Here is a 17,140-nt window from a genome sequence, read left to right as displayed (position 1 = left end):
CATTATAATTATCTAAAGTTTACAGAATTTACTCCCACAATGAGTTTCATTACACTGTACGCTTGATTTTAAAATGAAGGTTATACAGGTAGTGATGTCATCAGAGAAAATAAAAGTGCCTTAAGTTGTAACAGTGGGAACCTTTTTCCACTTTGATAGAAAGATCTACAGTTTATTTGTGCTGTTTCAAACCCTATGAACCCACCCTCTTCTTGTGAGAACTTGCAGGTCAGCCTATGTTGCTAGGTTTTACCTCCTAAAAGCAAAAAGATGCAGCCTGATCAGAGTGTCAAGTTTAGCAGAAAAGCCAGTTAGGGTATTTCTAAGAAGTCATATTTTTTTCTAAACAAAGCCTGCAGCATGAATAAACATCCAAAACACCCAGCAGCTGATTTAAATAAAATCGTGGAAACAGTTCTTTCTTCCTCTCTGATTAAACATTTTAACACATTTATAGTGATCTATTTTGGGGTTTTATTTAATGAGAAGCTCGAAAATATGTATGACCTAAATCAACCAACCGTACTTAGCTGCACTCATGGTGTCCTTCACTTTAGCACAACAAGTGAAGGTGCCTCAATCTGTCATGAGACCAGGAGTGACATAACTCAACTCATGTTGTTTCAACCATCCAGGATGGCTGGACCTTTCTAAAGATAGATTCAGTCTAACATGACTACGGCATCTGGCTGGTTTTATCCTGAGCAGCCATGAGCTCATAGCTTCACAGCCAAGGAAGTTAGATGTAAACAGCAACAAACAACCTAAAGGAAAACACGTATCACATTCAATCCCTGAGATGAGATAACATCCAGACACAGACAAACAAATACATAAACAACACAGCCTCAAGCCTTTTGTCTTATATACAATCTATGTATACAAATATTATATGATAAAAGAGCAAAATTAAATCAACATACCGACTCCTGTCGTATGATGGACTGGAAACAGTGGTAGGTCCCTCGATACAGAGGCTTATCAACATTCTGGACCTGCAGTCTCACCTAAAAAACAAGGCAGTCTTCAGTGATCATCAAAACCAATCATTAACAGCACAAATAAATACATCATAAAAGATCAGAGAGGAATATCTGAGTCCGGCATTGAAGCATGAGATGAGTATATTTCTCTCATGCCCTCTTTTCTAGTGCTGTTGCTCAATGCAGAGGGAGACTTGTGGCCTACATTCTGCATGGTGACTGGTCAACAAATGACCTCCTGAACCTTTATTCTTCCTTACCCTCGGTTTATGAGAAGGAATAACTATGGTATGGTGTTCTAAAGTAGGTATCCCATATAATTTAAAACTAACTTTGTTTTCTGCATGTTGTTGCAGATTGGCTGCTGTTATATCCAGTATTGCAAACTGTGACCAAAAATCCACTTGACCTGAATTTAATTTAATAAAATGCTTTATCATGACACAGATTTACTGAACAGAGCCTGATGATAGGTTATATACAGACACAGTGCTATGAAAAAAGACCTTTGCCCACCTTAACTGTGTCAAAAGGGTGTCCGACCAAGACTCCAGCAGCACCTGAGGAACAAAAGAACACAGAGATAAACCATTGCTGCATGAAAGGGTTGTTTTATACCGTATGAGCCATGTGAAGCATTCATTTAGATAAAATACAAAAGGTCTTGTTGTCAATTTTAGTCCAAATTCCCTCCATCTCTTTTTATCAGACTTGCAATACTTCGAATTGAAATATTTGTGCTCTTGCTAGGGCTGAACGATTTTGGAAAATAATCTAATTGCATTTTTTTTGGGACCAATATTGTGAATGTGATTGAGCATGTGGTTTATCTTCTGCATTATTTACTAAACACAATCAATAAACCGTTTCATAGTAAGACCAACGCGACCAATACTGTAACTAGGGATGCAGGATATTATCGGCACAATATCGGTATCGGCTGATAAAAGCTTAAAAACACATTTATCGGTATCGACAGATATGAAAATTTCTGCCGATATGCACAGCCGATAAGGTGCTATTCAGTTAGGATTATTATTTTTTCCATCTGAAAAATAAGCTCCTTAAATAAAATGTAGCACTTCATTTATTTGCACTGCAGAGCTCTGTGTCTGTCACCAGGTTGTTACAGTAGCTCTAAAATAATCAAATGCAACTTGGTTATTTTTAAAAATGCATTGTACATTTAAAGTTCATGTGATCTAAAGAAATTATTTTTCTGTATTTCAATACTGAATGTCTTGAGTTTGAAAAAATAATACATTTCTTATTTATGGTAAAATCAAATGTTTTTTGTCTTGTTTTATGTGTGTTTCTTAAACAAATAAGACCGTCACAATAAGAGAAACATATAAATTCCAGTACAGGATAGACTTAGCTTTCTTTACAGTGAAAAAACAAACAAACTTGTGATTATCGGTATCTGTAGCATATCGGATATCGGCAAAAATCCAATATCGTGCATCCCTAACTGTAACATATAAACAATTCTTTCCTATAGGCTAGGCCTACATATTAAGATGTAATAAGATGAATTGATACAAATAACATATCTTTATTTAACTATAACAATCACAGCAGAATAGCGATGGATTGATTTAACTTCAAACCTTGTAGATGTGTAATATCATTATCATAAAATACCTTGAAAATCAAAGAAAGGAACAAAGCACTGCAGAACAACAGGCCTGGTATGAACAATAAATTGAAAAACAACCATAAATCCTCTCCTCTCTGAACCACACACTAAATAAAGTGCAGAAATCTAAATAAGACCAAATCTCCGGCTCAGCCACTGAAATATGTCAACATGTGGAATGCACTTTTTAAATGCACTTTAAAAATTTTCCTTTTTTTTTAAATGCAGCCTTTGCAATTTGAAAATTGAGTTCTTTCACATTGTGATGTCGGTTTAAATTCCATTAATTGTTCAACCCTAGCTCTTGCCCTGCTTGTAGCTCAGGCAGCCAATAAACAAGCGAAACAATCTCTGTCTCTGTTTTGCAAATTTAACCAATAAAATGGTAACTCTTGGAGTCATGATCCTCCAAGTTTTGGCACACTCCACTTTTCTCAGTAAAATCTATCCACTGACATCTCAGGCCTATTCCAAGATCTGAAGCCAATCGTAGCATTCTTAGAAAGCCAAAAGCCTCGCTTGCTTCTGTTGGCACTGTTGTGTAAGTCGAGAGCATGCTGCATGTCCTCCAAGGTAACACTGCTCTTGAAGCCAGAATCAGCTCACTCATCATCGTCACTGTCACCCTATAAAACTTTCTATAGCACTTATTCCAAAGTTACATAACCGAGCCTTGTGCAGCACATGCCTATGTTCTGTTTCAAGTTTGGGATTCACACCTGAGTCAGTGGTGACATCTGATAATAGTTCCTGGACTACACACAAACAATATTAAGAGGTGAGGCTGAGAAGAAAGTTACACAACACACAGCTGCATTGGGCTTTTGCAGGCAGTATGACAATGTTAATTTGTCTTTATTGTGGTACTTGCATCTTCATACTCAGTGTAGCAATTTCTGTATTGTTTCTCTAATAGCAACACAAAGTATGAGCATTTGGAAGGTATTGAACAACTTTCAAAGCAGATTTTTTTTCTAAAACACACTTGCTCCATGATAGTTTGATGTACTTACACCACACATTCAGTGACTGAAAACTTGAAATCACTAGACGCACACACACATTACTTAAGAAAAATAAGAGCTTAACAGGATATATGTTATATATTTGTATTTCAACTATATTCTGCTACAACTTTAAATTATTATGGGAACACTGAGAAATGACTACCCCATGAAGCCAAACTACTTAATTTTTATACCACTGTTCTTAATCATTTTATTTAATTTAGATGTGAAATAGTACCATTTCTTCAGATCAAAGAAAATCATGAAGAAATAGAATAGGAGTTAGTTGTGCACCTGCCCTCCAACAGTAAACAAACCACAGACTGCTAATCCCACATAAGCACCTGACCTATTTGTAAAAAGGGCCTATCGGGAATGAGCCCTATCTGTGAGCCAAAGAACACAAGCACCCATGAGTTTAACACAATGATGAGCGGTCATTGACCTCATCACACTGGCATGAACTGAGGATGGGGAAAACAAACAGTGGAGTATGTTGCATCATAGTTGTTATCAAAAATTTCCCCTCAGTCATCCCCCTTAATTTGAACATTGAGACTTGAACCATCTGTTTTCACAAATGCTTTCGTTTCGCTGACCATACTTTTAGTTTCGAGCTGAGCACTACTTTGGCTGCAAACAGGTTCCTGTATTACTGTAGACAGTTTCCCCGAAATCATCCGCACAGTGAGAGGGAGGGGAACCACATGGTCCGCTTTGTCCTTTACTGTTGAGCAACCCCTGGGATTGGTCTGCGAGGAGGGAGTGCACTGATTCATGCCCTCTGCTGAATGAGGAGTGTGGAAACTTTAAACAGCCAAACCATTTCTGCTGAGTGGCTCAGGTTGCACTTGCCTGGTGTTTGCTTCCTCGAACCCTCAGCTGGTTGTTCAAATGACACCAGGGAGAAATACAGAGGGCTGGTGCATTATTCAGGAGTAAGTACATATATGAGTGTAACCGATGCAAAAAGGGTTCTCTGGCCACACAAAAATAAATTTGTTCGATTAAAGCCAATTGAAGACAACAGAACAATGTTATCAGTTCATGTGATTTCATGCAGCCTCTTCATTAAGTAAACTATGAAATTTAAAGAATTTTTTATTCTTCTAATTATCTTCTTAGTTAGCAAGCAACTAAAATACATCACTGGTGACTTAAAACTGACTCAGAGTCAAGTTATTTCACCATGAAATATGCGGTAATTACTGGAATAACCAGGCTGGATTCAGTGTGCCAACAAGCGGTGGAATTAAGAAAATGCACTTGTAATCTTGTGATCGAGTTGCATCACATTCCTCAAGAGTGGGGCTGGATTTTTTTTTTTTTTTTTTTACGGATATCCCTTTATAAAAGACCCACAAAAAAAGTCTCATCCTAATCGGACTGGGTTACCATACCTCAAACCGAAGTGGCTGTTATCATCTAAGATAAAGTGCAGCTGTTAATGACTTACCTCCGATGCATCCTGCAACGAAGTCCATCGCTGCTCGTCACTGTCACCTTGCTGTAGAGGGACTAGTTATCACCTACAGCTTACTGAAACGGCTTCAAACAATTCTATGAATTGAAATCGCTTACCGACACCTTTAAATTATTACTACAACAAACAGTCACTGCTCCACGTCCTGTATTAAGCTAAAATGCTTATTTTAACTTTAAGACAAGCCTATACGTGAGCTAGCCCCGAGTAGCTATTTTAAAGACCCCCCTCAATGATATAACAACTTAAACTTCACCGCCAGGATATCCAGCTTGTCTTCTGTTTATTCTAAAACCAGTCTCCTGTTGACCTACACAAACCCAGTGAACTGTTGTGGGCTGAGCAGTCAAAGCGGACTCCCTCCCTGCTCTCTGGGTCTGTCAAGGAGCTTTATTTCTGTAGCAAAGCAAGCTAGTGACACAGGAAGTAACAGCGCGTAGGCGGGACCTACCGGCCTCGAGTAGATTTTTCATCCAATCACATTAGAGAAGTGACGCCGACACCCTACGTATAACATAATCCTGTCCCTTCATTGGCTGAATGATGAAGGCCGTCCAATGCTGGAGTGCGTCATTAATCCCGTGTGATGTTTTGCTTTTGAATGAACTGTCTCGTGTCATTGATGGACTGAAGCAGTCTATTTCCTGGCAATAGTAGTGTCACACTGAAACCAAAACTAAAAATGCTTTACATGAAACAACTTCACTGAAATTAAGTACACACTATAAGTTCTAAAGTTACGGCTCCTAAACAGGTGTTCAGATGAAGATGAACTTTCGGTTGTCCTCGGGTAAATTCGGAGCCAATGTTGTCACTCGACGCCGTTTGGCTAGTAGCATGACACGCCCCTGCTTTAACACGTCACGTAACAGCAACATATTCAAGGTTACAGCTATGCAGCACATATAACAGGAGGAATGGACTCACATATAACTAGTTTCTGTTCGTTAGTTTCAATCTGTCAGGATGCACATTGCTGATTTTGTCTCCGGATCATGCGCAGGTAAGAGTCCAACTCGTCCTTCTGTAGATGAAATGAGTTTGCTCGCTAGCTTCTGTATGTGTGGCGGAATGACAACGTGTGTAGAGAGCAGATCAGTCCTCACGATAGCCTATGTGTCTTTGAACAGTGACAGTTGTGACAGCCTTTATTCTTTCAACATCAAGCTTATTCATTTTGAAGAATTTACAGGAGGTTAAAGATATAGTTAACGTGTCTGAAATGCTATTATTTTACAGTTTTCCACACAAATAACTATTCTGTTGGGACTTCAATGATGTTTTAAATTATATCACATTAAAAAAAAACTTCAATTCATCTCTCTTTCTGGGCTGCACGTCCTAAAAGTGAGGCATGATGATATTGAATAAACTGAAACTTATGTAATGACTTGAATAAGTCAAATTCAACCACCAAAACTGTTCCAGTGCTAGTTCAGAGTCAGTGTTTAATCAGGCACCAGATCCTTGTGTTCAGAGCCACATCAGCTTTTAACCAAATTAACCAGAACAGAAGAGAAGCATCAACTCCTTGCTTGGCTGGAGAAAGGACGTTGAGGTGGGGTTACTGTGGCTATAATTACACCAACCTACAATATTTTGGTGAAGACAGCCAAATTTAAAAAAAAAAAAGAGTAAAAACAGATGAATTAAAGAGAGTATGTCTTCACAAGTGTTGGGTGAGTCATTAATTAAAACAATTCATTTATTGTTGATTTTTCAAAGTTTATATCTAGAGCTATGGATTCACTTCCACGCATTACCCCCTGTCAGAATGGGAGTCACCCTTTTACCCTCTACCCCTTATTTTTAAATCAAATGGAAAAATGTACCCTTAATGTAAACCAATGCATTTATTTGTACTTTTGAATTATTTACTTGTTTCCTGGCATATTTAGTGATGTTGTGACATTGCTCTTTGGTGACCCCTGTCTGCAAAAAACAAGTTAGTTCTTTGTGAGTTCTCTTTTTAAACCAACTCTGAACTAGCACTTGCATTAGCTAGGAACTAGCACCAGGGCCACTTTACATGAAGAGGGGGGTCAGATAACTTTGATAAGGCTTTGGTAACTGTTTGGACATCTTTCAAAAAGCTATATATTAAAAGATTTAAAAACAGCCACGTCATCTGTAAATAAACACATAATTTTGTTCAGTGTCTGTAACTGTATGCATTGCCACGTTGCTTTTGTGTCCTTGATGTTTCCCTTTTCTGGAAACGCACAGGGGCATGTGGAGTTGCTGTGGGATACCCTCTTGATACTGTGAAGGTACAGTAAAGTAACATTTATTTTTTTTAAAAAATGGAGATTCACACATCTTTGAGCTACTTCATGCATCTGTTTTGGCACACACCTGCCAATGCTTGGTTTGCCAGATTAATGTCAAGCACCAAAACATTGCAATGAATACCTATTTTCTTTGCAAATTAGACAGGTGTGCAGGTGTTAAGCTTTAAAAATTCAAGATGACTGCAAAACATAGGAACACATTTTTACCACATAACTTTTTTTTCCTTTAAGGTCCGGATCCAGACCCAGAAACAGTTCACTGGAGTATGGCAGTGTGCGGTGGCTACATTTTCAAAGGAGGGGGTAAGCAGGACAACAAAGTCCCATTTACTGCCAGGTTTTTATTTGGTAATATGCTTCAGGAGCAGAAGAGAATTAAAAAAAATCTTGTAAGGTCTGTTAAAGATACACAATCAAGAGGATCTGCAGTGGTGCACGTGTGTTGGTTAGGTAGCAATGTCAGGTGTGTAAGAAGATGTGTACTACAAAAGATTTGCAGCCAAATTCATCATTTATTATTCATTACACCATTTTTCTGCAAAAGTCCAGGTTGGATTAACACTGAGACATCAGTTAGACCAATTCAAGATTTATCTGAAAACAGCTGACCAGACTCAAAGACCTTCTCTTGTCTTATTAGGTACATGGCTTCTTCAAAGGCATGTCCTTACCTCTCATTACAATCACAATGACTTCTTCAGTGGTGTTTGGGACATACAGAAATTGCCTGCAATGTCTGAGCCAAGCACGAGGATGTGGTCCCAACACCAAACTTGATGTCTTCCTATCCGGTTTGGCTGGAGGGATAGCTCAGGTAAAGGATACAAAACATATCCTCTCATTTTCTCTTACTTTGACACATGTTTTAACGCCTTTGTAAAAAGTGCTCAGGTTCTTGTGGTTTCTACTTCCTTGACGTCTGCTGCTATTTGTCTTCTTCTGGCAGACATTGGTGATGTCTCCTGGTGACATAGTTAAAGTGCGTCTGCAGTGTCAGACCGAGTCCAAGCGTAAGGGAGTCAGCATGCTCAAACCCAAGTACCATGGTCCAGTTCACTGTCTGCTGAGCATAATAAAAGAAGATGGGTTCAAGGGACTTTATAGAGGTGTGCTGCCACTCATGCTGAGAGACGGGCCTTCATATGCAACTTACTTTCTGACTTACACCACCATCTGTGAGTGGCTGACTGATAGTGGTGAGAAAAGACCAAGTGAGTAATGTCAGGTGAATTAATCCTTTCAGAAAAAAATAAAAGGATTAATTTCCTTTCATTGAACTCTTTATCTTTTCACTTCTTTCAGATTGGGCTGGTGTAATGCTGGCTGGTGGAATAGCAGGAATGGTAGGTTGGTCCATAGGAACGCCGATGGATGTCATCAAAGCCCGTTTACAGATGGATGGAGCGAGGGAGACAAAGCGATATAAGGGTTTTTATCACTGCATCACAGAGACAGCGAGGATGGAGGGGGTTGGTGTTTTCTACAGGAGCTTAGGTATCAACTGTCTGCGGGCGTTTCCTGTCAACATGGTGGTGTTTTTTACATACGAGGTTCTCACAGGTTTTCTGAAGCATGCACCTGATAGTGGTGATCCTCCTCGTGTGGGACTTGAATAGTATTGACTACCTCTTGCCACTGTCTGTGTGTTTTATGTGCAAAATGCCAAAAACGTTTTGCAGTCTGTTGCATTGCAGTATTTCATTAATATTTGTATTGTATTGTAAATTAAATTTAACATACTGTTACACTTATAACTATCTGTTTAGGAAAGTAAGATGCTAAATCCTAATGTGCTCAAGAATAATTAGTCAGTGATGTTGGTACCAGCTTTGGACCAGCACCCATCTGACCACTAGATGGCCTCCCAGGGCAGCTGAAGACTTTCACTTTTCTTTGGTTCAACAGTTTGTTGACCAAAAAAGTGTGAATGACTGATTTGACGTAGAATCTGAAGAGCAGTGCACTATGGGATCTAAACAGACTTCAGACTGTTAAACTTGAGCGTTTTTGCAAACATCAAGTCCCTACAAAGCAGTGGGTTGAAATCATGAATGAGCTGCAGCACGCACAATTTCTATGTATGATTCATGTACATGGAGGCTGCATGGAGGCACACTGTTGCCTCACAGCAAGGTCACCAGTTTAAATCCCAACCTCAAGGTGGGTCTCTCTGTAGAGAGTTTGCATTTTTTCCAAGGGTGGGTTCTCTCCAAGTACCCCAGCTTCCTCCCACAGTCCAAAAACATGCTCATCAGGTTAATTGGTGACTCTGACTTGCCCGTAGAGCATGAAAGGATGTCCGTTTCTGTGTGTCAGCCCTGTGATTGACTGGCAACCAGTTAAAGGTGTACCCTGCCTCTCGCCTGAAGATAGCTTGGATAGGCTCCAGCCACCTGCGACCCTGATCAAGATGAGCAGTAGAGGATACATGAATGAATGATTCATGTGCATGTCCAGAGGAAGGCTTGTTAATTTCAGCCCAGAAGCAAAGATGCACAGTCCAGATATGTTTAAGAACTAGATGAAGTGGATTGTAAGGAGTTATTTCCATGAAGCACGGAATAGAAGGAAAGAGCCTTGGGATGATCAGGTTCTGGGTTTTTCACAGTATCACCAACAGAAACTTCTCTCATGAACAAAGCCGAAGCATAAAAACAAACCCTTGATCTAACATCATTCTCCAAGACATTTTCTAATTTGCTGTTTCCCAGAAAACGAGACACTTTTTTTAGTCTTGCTGCTATCATGTGGACTAAGTGTGGTGCCAGGGTGGAGGAGACTTACATCAGGGTTCTTTGATCAGAAAATATGTGTATCAAGAGGAAATACGTGTATGTGACATACATTTCTTTTTATTTATTTCTGATATGAATATCATGTCAGCACTTGATGTGCCTTTCATAGATAGTGTAACGTGACTACTCAATACAGTGTGAACTTTAAGTTAAGTGTTGCTTGGCACTATTCACTGATGGTCTTGCGTTATCATTGACTAATCCTTGAACTTTTCGTTCGGTAATGAAAAGGGAAAACTCTGTTGCAGCTATTGCTTTGATTTATATTAATTTCATGCAGATTTTTGCAAGTGTATTATTCATGTATATGCTATCCTTTAAGACGAAGTAAACGCACAAATATGTTGCTTATGTTTTTGGGGTTTTTTTGTTTTTTTAGCACAGCACCCTTTAAAGTCAGAGGGACATCATATCATGTTTGTTTACAAATAAGTATGACTACAGATAACAGATATAGAGAAAGGATGTCAGTCTTGATAACAAAGTACCAGCTTGGATTACACACAACACTGATATTTACAAATACACAAAAATTAAGTATTAAAATGAAGAAAGAGGCTGCACTGTGCGATTGCCAGTGGCTGTGATCTGAAAGACTGAGCTTTGTCTAAAGATACCTGCTGAGCTGCACACTTCCTTTGATTTGATTCAGCTATGGCAATGCATAAAGTCCTCCATTTAAAAAGGAGGAAGGGGCAGGGATCGCAGTTTTGACACGTTCTATGTCAGGTAGAGCAGGGAAAAGACATTTTCATTTTGCATGCATCTAACTCAAAAACAAGCAAACAATAGAAACAGATGGTCTGTCAAATTGCAGTTACAGAACACCCAATATAAAACCAAATTAAAAGAAAATCTCAGATTCTTTTGTGACACTTTTCCGTAACACTCCCCATGTTATGGTACAAAAATGTTCATGACCATTTCAGTTTGAAGAGAATTAAACTGAGTTTAAGATTTGGCAGTGCAGTTTCACACAGATGTTAATAAGTGAATATAAAGAACAACACACACACGTAATAATGAATACTGTCATTATGAGGCCTCAGAATCACCTTTTCTTGGTTACGTTTGTACATATTAAATGTTCTTGTCTGTAGAGCCGTGGTACCATAATGTGTAAGAGGGGGACATAGGAATAATTTCATATATGTTTAGTCACATAACGACAGAAATCAGAGATTAATCTTCTATTAAATCCCTGTTTATGTTTTCTCTCTTGAAATAAAACCGTTCACGTTGTCTTTACAATACATGACATCTGTGTAAGTTTTGATGGGACCTGTTGCCTCTTTTAATCCGAGCAGAACAAGCCTCAAAAACAACAACAAAAAATAAATCCTTTTGGGATGAATTTGCCAGGATATTGGCTTTGATTAGAACTAAGGTCATGCTGAACTTTCCACAGCTGCAAGCTGACCTCAGAAATATCTGTTTTATCTTACTTGAGAGGAGCCATGCAGAAACAATCAGTGTCTCTGTTCCTTTCATGGAGCCTTAAATCTAGTTTGTCCCAACTAAGCAGGTTTTCAATTGGGGCAAGTGATAAAGCTTTGCTTGTAACAATTGGCATAAGTGCTTTCACTTTTGCCCCTTGAAACACTTACCTACAACAAAAACTGGCACACTTCCCCTCTTTATTAATTTAGATATGAAGATGATCGTTAATAAGAATTAGTGCTCCCATGAAACTACTTGGGGTTCATCTCTTGTATTAAGTCCTTGATTGTGTTGACCACCTCCTGTGTTTCTAAGTACCAAGACAAACAAACCCATTGTTCATTGGAATAATTAACTGAATCAGATTATCCCACAAGCAATATGAAGTGGAATCCAGGAAATATTTGAACTAATGGAGAGAACCACCAACACTCAGCAACCCGCTGACATTATTTGTGCAATAACTCCCCCTCTTATTTGGGTTGTGTCTCAACACAACTGTATACTTACCATGATATACAGCTGACTGACAAATGAAAGCCCAATATTGTGTATTAATTAGGTGCTGGACTGCCAAAAGCTGCCAGAATCTCTTCATTGAGAACTGTGGCAGTCTTATAACTCACTCCATGCAATAGACAAACACAATTCTTCCCAGAGATAGTCTCTCAAGTGCTGTTCTGTTAGTTCTGGTGCAAAACGCTGCATTCAGCCTTGTTACAACCAATAAAAACATCACTATGTGGAAAAACAAAGCCCCCTCTTTCATCCGAGACCACTGAGTTGACGCAGCAGGAGTTCAAATGCCGAGGGCTCTGGGGAGAAAAACGCAGAGTTATCCAAAAAGGATGAACCTGTCTGAACTTAAGTCTCAACTCCTTAACTCAGTGCGAACTTTTAACTGTTGCATGGCACTCAGCATCATCCCTTTTAACCCCTCTCCCGTTGCTCTTGATCTGTTCATAGGTTTTAGTTTTGTGACATTTTTGTCGCTGCTGCCATCTTTAGGAGCACAGCAGCATCAGCTGGCTTCAGGGGAGGATTGCTGATCAGACAAAAGTTCCTGTTTTGTTTCATCACGAACAGAATCCCCAAACTTCTGTGTCTTATGTGTTTTAGCTGTTCAGTTTAGTATTCTAGTTTTGAGTATACTGAAGCTTGTTTTTGACGCGCTTGTGGGTCAGTGATGGTGTGTGTCGTAGAGTTCATCCAAGGAGACATTCACTGTCTATGTGCCTAACTGTGCAAACTGACGCCTCAGTGTCTCTGCCACCAAGTCTTGCAGCTGTCACTCAAGGGTTTTTGACCACCGGCCTCCTCAGTAGTCTGGTGACAGAGGTTAATAGCTTCCTCTTTCTTCTACATCCAGGTCGTGAAGCCCCTGTTCTCTTAACCTAAAACTTTCAAACTCTGCTTTCAGCTGTATCTCTGGGAAACAGAGAAAAAAAGCTGCCCTTGCCATATCCTTTAAGTTCTATGTGTGATTGCAATAAATGTTCACATTTTAGCCCGTTTTCACGCACTGACTAAAACTTGCAGGGTTTAAAAAAACACACTTGATTTAGTTTGTTGAAATATGATTCACTAAAAAAATGACTTTCAGTCAATTTAAATAGCTAGCTTCATGCTAAGTTTAGTTTCAAACAACTTTTTTTGGAGATGTAGGCATGATACATATGCCCTATAAATGTCATGTCTCTGCTGACGGTGCAGTAGGGGGCACCAATGAGCTATTAAAGGGTGGTTTCGGCCACAGTGACTCTTTTTTTTTAATTTACCCCCCATCCATAATAACATCACACACTGCCGTGACTGACTTGGTTTAGTAACATCTAAAAAATCATGTCCTTTGAGCTTGATAGTGTGAATGTGTCTCTGTCAGTTCCTGGTGAAACACTGAAGAAGTCCTTGAGACGGCATTTAAGTTAAGTTCTATATAAATATCCTGAGTATCCTCAAAACCAATAGTTTAACTGCAGTATTAAACTAGTGTGGCAATGTTTTGCAGTTACCTTTATTTTTTGTCTCCTTAAATCACTGGCTAGATTTGCATAATCTACACAATCTTCGTCCCTTGGTGGCAACGCAGAAAAACAATGGGCCACGGGAATCATGAAGTACCTGGGAATGGTTTACCAGGAACTAAAAGTACCCAATACTTCTGGTTGGAAAACAATTTTTACAGGCTATAATTTTTACAGGCTATTGGGCTCCTACAAACCTAATTTGGAGACAGTAACAGAATGTTCATCCCTTTATGAATTGCTTTCTTCAAAATGGTGAAGTGCATGTTGTCACGGCAATAGCATTACGCTCATAAAGGAGTATGGTTAAGGTTTTCGAATTACCTAATTATATTTGATATTTTCCAGCCAATGTGAAGCAGTAACTTCCTGTTTCATAAAGGCGGCACTGTAACTTTTGTAAAGTTTTCAGGATGGTACTTCAAAAGAAGATAAAGTACAGAACAGGTATGACAATTTATAACAGCAAAAACACACTCTGACGTACCATCGCATTCACCACAGTGCATGGGCTGTCAGCCGGCAGTTTGATTCATTGAAGAGAACTGAACTGTGATGATTGAAAAGCCCTCAGAGTACTCTGTGGATGAAGTGGGGTCATGTCAGGTGAGAGACCCCGGGAGACATGTTCCGAGTCAGTTCTGTGGCAGACGTCTGTGCTGTGAGCTGTAAACAAAAACCTGAACAAGACACAAAGTGATTTATTTATCCTAATTAAACTTTCCTTTTTTCCGTACATCTCCAAACAACTGTGCTTGTTCTCATAAAGAGCTCAGTTGTCAACGAACTTCAAGTGGTCTAACAGAAAGATTATGAGAAACTCTGTGCAGTTCACAGCTTTCTACACACATAGCTCATGTTCTGGCCATACATAAGTCGGCCCAGGGTTTGTTGAATTCATACTCCTTTAATGGGGTTCCAAACCAAGGCTGTACTTCATAAACCAAGCTTTTTCACAAAGGGATACTTGCTGGATTCTAGGAATTAGAGCTGGTACTGTGAAACTACAAAACCCTTGAATGTTTCCTTTGTTAGCTGCTTTTAATTAAACCCTGCATGTCTTCCCCCCTTATGCAACAACAGCCCACAATTATGCAAGCATCTACAGAACTAGTTTAATAAAGTTGCAGTCGGCTTTGCTGTGAAAGCTTAAATTAAGTGACACCTTTGACATAGAGCAGTCCTTTAAAATCTCTGCCTGTGTGTCTTTTCATGGCGTTCCCGTGGATAAAGCAAGGGATAGGGCCTTTTTATCCCAAGTGATAGAGATGGGAAAAGATATCTTCTAACAGTGATACACACTTCCATCGATCGTCTGGCTGTATGGATATTTCTTGGCAACAAGACAATGTCAATTCTGTACCCAGTGTTACTCACTGTTGGACAAAGTGTTTAAATGAATTCAATACAAGTGAGGGTAACAAATCAAGTGATTGGTGTTCACGTGATATTCAAAAAGCTTCATTTCCTTGTCAGAATCAGTCCTCGGTAACTACCACTTGGGCCCCCCTTTCACCAATTGCTGTTTGGGCTATTTTGGGAGCTCTGCGTTCCCCTGTTAGTGACGTGTGCTGCTGGGTAAATTTGCAGCTCAGACGGCCTGGGCCTGCAACCTCAGATGGCATCAGTCGGGTGAGGTGGGAGGGATGTGAAGGAAGGGTACACAGTAAGGGTGCTAGAAAGAGAAGAACAGTGAGGAGGAGGAAGAGGAGAGAAAAAAAAAATACAAACATGGAAAAGATAGTCACCCTGGAAAACTATACACCCTTTCCAGCAAATCGTGAGAAAAGTATGTTTGCCCAAGATGAGTAAGTTAAAGGATGCATGCATTTAAAAAAGGGAACTCTCTCTGAAGACTAACAAGTGTGCTCAGCAGTGTGACTGAAATAATGGAGGTGAAGGAGAGGGGGCGCTAATGTACTTCATATTTCTTCTGAACTAAGTGTGGCAAATTGGAGTTGGAAAAATGGACCAAATGAAATAGTTTTAATGCTCAAGCACATTCCAGCTGGAGTGCTTGATAATGTGTTGTAATATACTTATTTTGTGTCTTGATTGGAAGACTGCATCATGACAAGCACAATACTTAACAGCTGAATAGTTGTCAGAGTTTCATCGACATAAAAGAGCAGATGATATTAAACACAAACCAGCTCTGTCAGAGTATTTTTCATTTAGTTTCAGTACTTGTTCTTTTTTTTTTCAATGTTTCTTTGGTCGGGATCTCAGTATGAGATTAAAAACACACACAAGGAGCCACTAATTAATACAATCCCAGAAATAATTATTTCAACACCACCAATTCCTCAGGGGAATGAGTTTCATGCTTGTTCCAGTTGCGGTTGCATACTACTGAAAACCAGCTGAGCGTTGGTATATTGTGATCTGCTGTTGCAGATATCAGCAGTCAAATTAAATCTGTCACATAAGGTTGTTTCTTTTACTTAAGTTTAAAGTAATAAAACAAGGCAGAGACAGTGAATACAATTTATCATACATTTTAAAGACAGTCAGAAACTGATTTTTTTCCCATAAAAATCTGATTTAAGCCTGTGTTTTATGAAGAAAAGAGAATTAGATTTACTCAGACTTGTCCACTAGAGTAATTTCTGTAAAGGGTGCAACAAGTCTGCATACTGTGGTCATGCCTTTTTCAGAATCCTGGAATTAGCAAGTGGCTGCCTCCACTTGCCTCCAATGTGCCAACAGTAAGCATGTTTCTAAGGCCTCTTTCACATGGAGTCTTAAACATGTCTAGAAATGTTTTGGTAGCTTTTTGTCACCAGGCCTATTCAGAGCCATGCGAAAGTGACTCTGGAAGGGACAGGACAGCCAATCAGAGCAACACAGGGTGTGACGCAGCGCACAGTAGCATCGTACGCTGCGTACAACGGGCCAAAATAGCAGATTCACTAAACCGTCCTGCGACAAAAGCTGCTGTCTTGGTTGTTTGCTAAAAGGCTGAAGTTGAGCTTCTGCGGCACCACCTTACAGCGCCTGCCCCATTTCGAATCTGACGTCGGAGAGAAATCAGTAAGGATGACAGCAGCTCAAGATCTTCTTACCAGAACAAATGAAAATGAGATGACTGATGGGTTTGGTAAGAGACCACAGGAACACTACGTGCAAATAAAAGATTTCATTTATATATTTTTAAAAAAATGTATTCATCCTGTTTGCTCCCCCTGTACATTTTGGAATTTTGGGGAAATGTCAGAACAGCTTGTTCATTTTGTTATATTTTGCAATTTGTATTCTGAGGCCAAAGTAAGAATACAAATATCTGATGACCCAATATGGATCCCTGTTGAACTCCTTTTCAGTATTTATGGGTTTTCATTTGGAAAGGGATGCAGATATTTTTATGAATATTGCACAGACAATGTTTATATAATATGTGATAATTAACGTGTTATCTGGACTTTGGAGGAAATAGATGCAGATCTTACCCATGTTAAGTATCATCAGAAGTATCATC

At 39.3% G+C, this 17,140-nt stretch overlaps 2 protein-coding genes across 4 annotated transcripts in view; one reads left to right on the top strand and one right to left on the bottom strand.

Moving 5' to 3' along the window:
- LOC141801662 (mitochondrial basic amino acids transporter-like) overlaps positions 1-17,140 on the bottom strand; it is a 71,758-nt gene that overhangs the window by 3,437 nt on the left and 51,181 nt on the right. Inside the window, exons 1-4 of one of the 3 annotated variants that reach the window (XM_074684799.1) lie at positions 5,211-5,559; positions 5,086-5,136; positions 1,500-1,543; positions 924-1,007 (exon numbers count right to left, since the gene is read on the bottom strand). In XM_074684799.1, coding sequence (XP_074540900.1) covers positions 924-1,007; positions 1,500-1,543; positions 5,086-5,113 — 156 coding nt within the window. In that variant the 5' untranslated portion in view covers positions 5,114-5,136; positions 5,211-5,559. Of the gene's footprint in view, positions 1-923; positions 1,008-1,499; positions 1,544-5,085; positions 5,560-17,140 lie in introns of those variants that run through there. The other 2 variants (XM_074684798.1, XM_074684800.1) reach the window with 2 other exon arrangements.
- Positions 5,974-11,389, top strand: slc25a47a (solute carrier family 25 member 47a). Its single transcript, XM_074684802.1, has 6 exons — positions 5,974-6,115; positions 7,339-7,382; positions 7,635-7,706; positions 8,044-8,217; positions 8,350-8,614; positions 8,706-11,389. The coding sequence occupies exons 1-6, from the start codon at positions 6,079-6,081 to the stop codon at positions 9,017-9,019; spliced, it is 906 nt and encodes a 301-aa protein (XP_074540903.1). The 5' UTR covers positions 5,974-6,078; the 3' UTR covers positions 9,020-11,389.

The sequence above is a fragment of the Halichoeres trimaculatus genome, unplaced genomic scaffold (assembly GCF_033239565.1).
Source record: "Halichoeres trimaculatus isolate MK-OKI-2021-1 unplaced genomic scaffold, fHalTri1.1 fHalTri1_scaffold_13, whole genome shotgun sequence".
In the NCBI taxonomy this organism is placed as follows: Eukaryota; Metazoa; Chordata; class Actinopteri; order Labriformes; family Labridae; genus Halichoeres; species Halichoeres trimaculatus.
Note: the sequence above shows the minus strand (reverse complement) of the source record. Positions and strands in the feature narration are given on the sequence as shown.